The sequence below is a fragment of the Myxine glutinosa genome, chromosome 2, assembly GCF_964187855.1.
Source record: "Myxine glutinosa chromosome 2, kmMyxGlut1.1, whole genome shotgun sequence".
In the NCBI taxonomy this organism is placed as follows: Eukaryota; Metazoa; Chordata; class Myxini; order Myxiniformes; family Myxinidae; genus Myxine; species Myxine glutinosa.
The window spans coordinates 253,754,937-253,764,487 of NC_136262.1; the positions used below are offsets into that span (position 1 = coordinate 253,754,937).

Here is a 9,551-nt window from a genome sequence, read left to right on the forward strand (position 1 = left end):
TGATCCTCCTTCATGCCGAAGTAGCACACCACTTCTCCAAGCATTCTGCTCTTCAGATCCACCATGAGAGATTTAAGCTTGATACTGAAGACACATGCAGTTAGTACTCCCGATGTCGTATGTACTCCCGATACGTGTTTCCTTTATTGTAAAAACTACCAAATCAACAGTTGAAAGGATTTTGAGCCGATAGGTGTTATGGCCTTGGCAAGATCGATGGAGACAGCAATCTGTTAGCATATACAACGCCCAAATAGCTATGTGGAATTCTCTCATGTAGAGATTAAACGTCGTTTGAACTTTGGCCGAGGTCATTATCTACTTTTAATCATGTTTATATACGAATGATGTTTAAAGATGTTTATATTGGTTTTGGGTCGTCCTTTCCGCATATCTCATGGGATTGTGAGTTGGATAGACGGCCGTGATGGTGGGGCGGGGGTTGGAATTCTCTCAAACAGGGATTCAACCCGTGTCCTTATAAAAGGTCTTTGTCCGAGGTCACCGAGTCCGATCGGTGCAGCCGTGCAGCGATCGGTGCAGCCATTTGTGCGGCACCCGGGAAAACAACATCGTCACAATGGAAACATCATCACAATGAACATTATGCGAAAGCGAATGTTATGCGGGAGTCCAAACCTGAGAATGCTGGAGACCAAAGCTGAAATTGGAAAAACTAAATTGCCTATTTTACTCCTGGAGATCCCAGGAATACCCACCCAAAAGATCATTGCGATCGGTTCAGCCAATTTTGCGGTACCTTTGTACGGACAGGCAGACAGACAGACGGACGGACATTTGGTGAATTATCGTAAGATGTTTATATACGAATGATGTTTAATGATGTTTATATTGGTTTTGGGTCGTCCTTTCCGCATATCTCGTGGGATTGTAAGTTGGAGAGACGGCCGTGATGGCGGGGTGGGTGTTGGAATTCTCTCAAGCAGGGATTCAACCCGTGTCCTTATAAAAGGTCTTTGTCTGAGGTCACTGAGTCCGATCGGTGCAGCCGTGCAGCGGTCGTTGCAGCCGTTTGTGCGGCACCAGGGAAAAAAACATCGTCAGAATGAAAACATCGTCACAAAGAACGTTATGCGAACGCGAATGTTATGCGGGAGTCCAAACCTGAGAATGCTGGAGACCAAAGCTGAAATTGGGAAAACTAAATAGCCTATTTTACTCCTGGAGATCCCAGGATTACCCACCCAAAATATTGTTGCGATCGGTTCAGCAGTTTTTACGGTACCTTCGAACGGACAGACTGACAGACAGACAGACAGACAGACAGACATTTGGTGAATTATAGTAAGATAGTGTTAATATCTCAAAATATAATGTTAAATCACTAATATATTGACATATTACAAAAGCAGCGAACAGTCGTCATCTGTTCACTTCCGGATTCAGGAGCAAGGTCCTTGTCGACCGCAAATTCAAAATCATAATTGTGTGGTAGAATTTCTGAAACCTCCTACTTACCTTACGACACTTGCTGGGACCCCAAAACATTCCACAGAAGGTTATTATATTAACTTTTTAGTAAAATATGCAACTGTAATGGTTACTAAATGTGTCCCCCTGTTATGTGATCAGATCCTCAGCTCTGATTGGTGGACGTTTGTGGGGACATACATACATACATACACCAGACGGACACACAAGCACTGTCACAGACGACATTGTCCTACAGGCTACGCCGTAAAAATCCAAACAATAAAACAGTATTAGCCTCGTGTAAGAAATGAGAACACAGGATGTTATTCATGAACCTTGAGCAATGAGCATCTTCCAAAGTCATTGACATGATGACATTCCATAGCTTTTTACCTTGTCATAAACCAGGGGTAGGTCCAGCACAATATCCTCTCCACAGTGAATGCTCAGGTTCTCAAAAGGCACCGAGGTCAGGTGAGCGACATGTAGCTGACGCAGACAATCAATGGTTGGCTGACAAGGACCCTTGTAGTTTATGCGTTCCAGATAGGCCATCACATCCAAATTGCCAGTATTCTTGAACATCTAAAACAAAAGCATAAAATGATAAAGGTAGATATTGCACACTTAATTATATGCTGTGTGGCAATGACCTCATCTCTAAATTCATGTGATTCACTTCATGTTTGGTGCTCACATCACCAACATTATGTGTATGTTCTACGCAGCTCCCTAGAAGCATGTGGCTCAATAATTTCCCCAATATCTCTCCATATAGGTATTTAGTGGTTTTCAGAGATTGCTCTTTTCAGAGCCTTTCCAAAAGTGAGATGCACCAAAAAATTTAAATGTAATTAAAGTCAGAGGAATCAACAAATATTGGTGTAACATCTCTGAGACAGGTAAGAGAATGCTTTTACATATACCTTACAAGCATAGCTTTGGCAGATTAATAACTCCAATACATGCTTTTATTTTGTCCTTTCTCATGTGGAAGTTATGACTACTCCATTTCCATCACTTAATGGGGAAATAATTGGAAGTTTTGATGTGTAGGGGAGAGGCAGGTTAGTTGATACACTTTTCAGTTATGTTGGCCTATAATGAAGACTGTTAGCTCAACAGGATTCATGAATTGTCCAAAAGAAATATCAGGGTCTTGTACATATCTGTGAAGCATGCCAGATCCACTGCATTATCAAACTTGGAATGGTGGCTCACAAAAAAACTGTTTGTCAAACGTATCATCTGACCTGACCAAGTGGGTTAGTTGATACACCTTGGTAGGCGTGAATAGGTTAGCGTTAGATGATACATTGATTTACATGGTGAATGAGTTAGATGATACATCGATTTTCATGGTATTTCTGCCAATGGTAACAAATTAGCATGCACATAATTACAGATGCACATCAAACTAGGCTACATACCATCATTTCTGTATAATATTTGTACTAATGGTATTTTCAGAGTCAATGAGCACTGTTAATTAAAGCTGTTTGTTTGTTATTTATTCAGTTGTATACCTGCTATGTATACATAGGTAATGTAAAGTATATCTAACAATAGGGCTAAAGGTTAAGTTAGAGAGAAAAAAAAGATCTGCGAAACAAATGAATCGGCAAGCATCAAATATCAGGAAAGGAACAAGATTCACAACTCAGAAGGACACAACTCTTATATTCTAAATATGTACAGTGCAGGCTGTATAGGCCTACATATATTATGATGTATGTAGCCCAGTTACAAATGGCTACAGCATTGTCTTGTAAAAAAAAAGAAATGAATGGGTTAGTTGATGCAGGTCGGTAGGGTTAGTTGATACGCATATCAACTAACCTACTCAGACTGTATCATCTAACCCATCCATGGGTTTTTTGCAACACATGTTGCCCACATGGTTACGTGTATTATCCTGGCAATCAAAGCAGCGTAGGCTGAAAGCCACTTTCACAAGGTATAATCAACCAATGAGAACTCCTGTGAAAACTATGTAGTATTATCACAATAAATTATCTTACCTTTTGTTGGCGTTTTTACTCAGGAGGACACAAATCAGGTTTTTTGGAGAATCACACCTTTTCTTTGTCTGTAACTTCTTGACCTACTTATCAATGATATGTAATGCAACTAGCTAACAACAGAGGGCAGCATTTACACAAGTTTCATTTCTGAGGGCTAGGAGGAAGGTTGTATCAACTAACCTACTGTATCAACAACCTGCCTCTCCCCTACTGTGTTAAGTAGAGTCAAAACTAAGTTTGAGAGTCAAAAATATGATTTACAGTGCCTTCAGAAAGTATTCACACGCCTTGACATTTTCATATTTTGTTGTTACAGCCTAAATTTAAAATGGATTAAATTGAGATGTTTTGTCACTGATCTACACATAATACCCCATAATGTCAAATTGGAATAAAAAAATGATTACATAATACAGTAAGTAAAAATGAAGTAAATAAATATATAATTTACATAAGTATTCAGCCCCATGAATCAATACTTCGTCAAAGCGCCTTTGTGTGAGCAGCACAATTTTGGTGCGCTTCAGCTTCCAATATATTTTGACTTTTTTGAGATCCTGGTAATTGTTCATATTTCTGATTTCTGCATTGTTTAAGGCAAAATCGCTGTGTACTCACACCTCATTTACCAATGCCGTCTTTTTTTTTTTGTACCGAAGTGCTATATCCAGTTGCATTGCGTGAGCAATACTTCCTCACTTTCAATGATCGTTTTTTTGGCCATTTTCCATGAGTTTTCTGGAAGTGGGATGTTTACATTTTTGCAGATATTCCAATAAATCACTTTGTCCAAAATAGTGGACAAAGTGCTTTATTGGAATATCTGCAAAAATTATTGTTTTGCTGTTGAAAGATTGTTTTGCTGTTGTGTGTAAAGTTGTTCTGATAATAGTTTTTTGCATCCCAAGCATCCTAACCCTAACAACCCAGGTGACTTTTACTTTCTGTTTCTGTCTTGTAGAATCTACACTTGTCCGTCTGGCTCAGTCCCACCATCTTTTTAAATCCATTGTTGTGGTGTCCTTGATCTTGGGCATTTATTATGATTTGTTCGCTGTCCCAGTTGAGCTGACCTCTTCTTCGCCATTCCAATGAGCCTTCTTTGTCTGTCCCCACTCTGTCCAATTATTTTTTGTATTTCCCTGCTCACACATTTTAACACATTTTATTGCTCTCCATATCCTCTTACAGCCTCACTGTTCATGTGGCCAATGGTGAGCGAAGCTTTTAGCTAAACGTGATCAAAACATAAATACATTACTCGATGATGTAACAAGGCTTTTATGGGCTATTCAACTTGTGCATGGAACATGAATTTGCACAAAATATTGACCTGAACGAACTTGTTTCTTGAAAGTAGAATAAAGAAAATTCTCCAAAGTTAAAATTAAAATTATGATGAACTTTTTTGCAAGAACACCTGATATTACATCACGTGATTCATATTACACATTATAATGTGCATTTCTTTGAGTACAAATCCTGCAAAAAGCGGAGAACAATGAGAATGTACAATCAGCATCAGATTTTCCTTTTTCATGTAAAATTAATCTGTAAAAAGTCAGGAGACGATGATGGTTCACGAGCGAGCGGTATTCAATGACAAAGGACGGACTGTAACCGAAACAGGCCCAGACAGGCCAGGCCCAGAAATGTCAAAACGAAGGTTACTGACCTTGAAATGAGATAGAAAAGAATGTATAATCAGTTATGAGGTTAGTTAGCTACACAATACCGAAAATACGGTGAAAAATGAAATGTAAAAAAAAAAAAGGAAAAAAAAAAACATGAAAAATGAAAAGTCGAGCTCCGTGGGGCTAGACACATGACATTGGCCTAACCAAATATCGAAACTTCTGTCAGATTACACAAAACCCCTCGGAGAAGATGTAGCTTGAACTCGATTACCCCCTAAAAAGACATCTTTTTTGGGCGTGGCTCCGCCCACAATGGGCACAATACGCCCACTCTAGGAAGGACACAACGAGATCATGATATCAACCTCCCACCCAAGTTTCATCAAGATCAGATGATATAATTGGGTAGTTATGCTGCGGACAGACAGACACACACACACAGACACACACACAGACAGACGCACACACATGACGAATAAAGTGATCACTTGATAACTCGTGAACCAATTATAAATGAAAGTTTTATTTATACTAATGAATGATATGCATTTTCAAAAGTTAATGATGGGGGTAGAGGAGAAGAAAAAGCGCAAAGTTGAAGGTTCACATTGGTCACAAAGTTGAAGGTTAACATTGGTCACAAAGTTGAAGGTTAACATTGGTCACAAAGTTGAAGGTTCACATAGGGCACAAAGTTGAAGGTTAACATTGGTCACAAAGTTGAAGATTCACATAGGGCACAAAGTTGAAGATTCACATAGGGCACATAGTTGAAGATTCACATTGGGCACAAAGTTGAAGGTTCACATTGGGCACAAAGTAGAAGATTCACATAGGGCACAAAGTTGAAGGTTCACATAGGGCACAAAGTTGAAGATTCACATAGGGCACAAAGTTGAAGGTTCACATTGGGCACAAAGTTGAAGGTTCACATAGGGCACAAAGTTGAAGGTTCACATTGGGCACAAAGTTGAAGGTTCACATAGGGCACAAAGTTGAAGGTTCACATAGGGCACAAAGTTGAAGGTTCACATAGGGCACAAAGTTGAAGGTTCACATAGGGCACAAAGTTGAAGGTTCACATAGGGCACAAAGTTGAAGGTTCACATTGGGCACAAAGTTGAAGGTTCACATTGGGCACAAAGTTGAAGGTTCACATTGGGCACAAAGTTGAAGGTTCACATAGGGCACAAAGTTGAAGGTTCACTTAGGGCACAAAGTTGAAGGTTCACATAGGGCACAAAGTTGAAGGTTCACATAGGGCACAAAGTTGAAGGTTCACATTGGGCACAAAGTTGAAGGTTCACATTGGGCACAAAGTTGAAGGTTCACATCGGGCACAAAGTTGAAGGTTCACATAGGGCACAAAGTTGAATGTTCATATAGGGCACAAAGTTGAAGGTTCACATTGGGCACAAAGTTGAAGGTTCACTTAGGGCACAAAGTTGAAGGTTCATGTAGGGCACAAAGTTGAAGGTTCTCATTGGGCACAAAGTTTAAGATTCACATCGGGCACAAAGTTGAAGGTTCACTTAGGGCACAAAGTTGAAGGTTCATGTAGGGCACAAAGTTGAAGGTTCACATTGGGCACAAAGTTGAAGATTCACATTGGGCACAAAGTTGAAGATTCACATCGGGCACAAAGTTGAAGGTTCACATTGGGCACAAAGTTGAAGGTTCACATCGGGCACAAAGTTGAAGGTTCACATTGGGCACAAAGTTGAAGGTTCACATAGGGCACAAAGTTGAAGGTTCACATAGGGCACAAAGTTGAAGGTTCACATAGGGCACAAAGTTGAAGGTTCACATAGGGCACAAAGTTGAAGGTTCACATTGGGCACAAAGTTGAAGGTTCACATTGGGCACAAAGTTGAAGGTTCACATCCGGCACAAAGTTGAAGGTTCACATTTGGCACAAAGTTGAAGGTTCACATAGGGAACAAAGTTGAAGGTTCACTTAAGGCACAAAGTTGAAGGTTCACATAGGGCACAAAGTTGAAGGTTCACATTGGGCACAAAGTTGAAGGTTCATTTATGGCACAAAGTTGAAGGTTCACATTGGGCACAAAGTTGAAGGTTCACATTGGGCACAAAGTTGAAGGTTCACATAGGGCACAAAGTTGAAGGTTCACATCGGGCACAAAGTTGAAGGTTCACATTTGGCACAAAGTTGAAGGTTCACATTGGGCACAAAGTTGAAGGTTCACTTAAGGCACAAAGTTGAAGGTTCACATAGGGCACAAAGTTGAAGGTTCACATTGGGCACAAAGTTGAAGGTTCATTTAGGGCACAAAGTTGAAGGTTCACATTGGGCACAAAGTTGAAGGTTCACTTAGGGCACAAAGTTGAAGGTTCATGTAGGGCACAAAGTTGAAGGTTCACATTGGGCACAAAGTTGAACTGTTGAAGGTTCACATAGGGCACAAAGTTGAAGGTTGGCATAGGGCACAAAGGTGAAGGTTGGCATCGGTCACAAAGTTGAAGGTTGGCATAGGGCACAAAGGTGAAGGTTGGCATCGGTCACAAAGTTGAAGGTTGGCATAGGGCACAAAGGTGAAGGTTGGCATCGGTCACAAAGTTGAAGGTTGGCATAGGGCACAAAGGTGAAGGTTGGCATCGGGCACAAAGTAGCGTTGCATCGGCCATAGGCAGGAGCGTACGTACACTCGACCTCATGGCTCCCGCATCCTTATTTCTTACCATACTTTTGAGTTGGTTGGAGAAGGTGAATTATAGTTGCAATGCGGAGGGAGGGGCGGAGGTTCGAGTCTGCATGCAAGAGAGAGAGCTGCGATGCACATCGACAACATCATCGCCAAGTTTACACATTCTTTTTTGACAAGTAAAATGTGACCCTTTTTAACAGAAAGGGAGAAAACAAGAAAGTAAACGTTTCATGTCGTGAGATGTGAAACCATCAAGTAACTTTCCCTGTCCTGCACTGTATGTACATCTAGTGCTATCAAATAACCCGAGAGAGATGGCTTAAGCACATGATGCGTTCACGGTTCGTGTCACGTGTCTGTGCGGCTCGGTTACCAGCCAAATTAAAGAGTAATTGTAAAATACATTTCTTACCGCGAATCAGCGTCCGCTTTGAATACGTTTACTTTGAATGGATAGCTTGGCCTCCTTGCTAAGGTCAAACCGAGCAATGCTCCACTCCTCTCATCGGATCTGTGAGCCCAGACTCGTACGAATCCAGTGCAGCAGGTCCTTCTCAAATTTGATGAATCATTGGGCGTGTCAGTTCGTTTGTGGATGCGGATCCTGTTCCTCGTGACACGTCTTACTTACAAATTACTGCACTGAATATTCTGGTTACCATGACAACTGCTCAGCATAGTCAAAAACACGTTCTACAACATATTACTTCAAGGATGGGAAACCTCTCTGGAACACGAGGTGACGTTGGCTTAGCGAGGTGAGGATAGATTAGGTGGTTGTGTGCGCACCTCTGAGTTGTTCGCACATACATTTGTGGCACTGTGGGGTCGAATCAACCAACGATGACGTATTAATGCCGCGTCATAAGGGGGCGTGGCCTCTCAGAACAAACGATCCTTCAGACGGATCTGTAAAAGGGATTGTGCTGTTTACAAAGGATTCATTAAATCGACTAGTGAGGTACGCACGGGTGGGAGGCCAGAAACGGTGGGAGGCAAACAGACAAAGCGAATGCTAAAGAATGCTAAAAGAAGCTAAAATTATTTAGCTTAATTAATTAAATTAATTAATTAGTTAATTAAAATTAAATTAATGAAGCTTTAGCGAATGCTAAAGCATGAAACCAATAAATTCCACATTGCTGTAGCACCTTCAGTCGCACGTCAGACATGGACAGCAAGTTCGTGAAGGACTTCCATGAAAAACGTACCTGTTCGCAAACAAACAGGTACGTTTGTTCCATACACAGTCAATGGCGAATCTGCATATGGCGATTTGCGAATTTCACGTTTGGAAAGTAGGAACCATCACGGCATTCCATCTTTCACTTGAACTCGATATCTCTTTTTTCATTCCAAACAGCATAACTCCAATCACAAATTAAATAACATCAATATAAAAAATAAACTTTTAACAACATTCGTGACATAAACAAATATATAAATCCTGATGTGAGGTTGGTTGAATACGGTTGGGTGAATACAATTACGAATTCAAAATCGTAATTGTATTCACTCGATTCCAATCATCAATTGATACTTGAACAAACCAATTAACACGATTAACGTTTAACGATTTAAAATTACGATTGAATGACGGTTGTATTGGGATATTACCAAACCCGCCTATTGCTGTCATCTGTCCACTTCAGGTTCATAATTCACATCAAAATCCAAACAGTACTTGTAGAATTTCAATAAAAGCCACTTCATTGTTCATATTGGTAAATATTATTCCATCGTGTTTAGAAAAACTGGAAAATTGGAAAAATTGGAAAAACAACATAGCC

The 9,551-nt window shown here is 40.5% G+C and overlaps 1 protein-coding gene across 3 annotated transcripts in view; it reads right to left on the reverse strand.

Moving 5' to 3' along the window:
• LOC137416037 (arylamine N-acetyltransferase, pineal gland isozyme NAT-3-like) overlaps positions 1-8,335 on the reverse strand; it is a 29,593-nt gene extending 21,258 nt beyond the window's left edge. The window contains exons 1-3 of one of the 3 annotated variants that reach the window (XM_078772434.1): positions 8,174-8,335; positions 7,796-7,864; positions 1,828-2,019 (exon numbers count right to left, since the gene is read on the reverse strand). In XM_078772434.1, coding sequence (XP_078628560.1) covers positions 1,828-2,019; positions 7,796-7,798 — 195 coding nt within the window. In that variant the 5' untranslated portion in view covers positions 7,799-7,864; positions 8,174-8,335. The remainder of the gene's footprint in view (positions 1-1,827; positions 2,020-7,795; positions 7,865-8,173) is intronic. The other 2 variants (XM_068101562.2, XM_078772435.1) reach the window with 2 other exon arrangements.
• Positions 8,336-9,551: the final 1,216 nt, after the last annotated feature.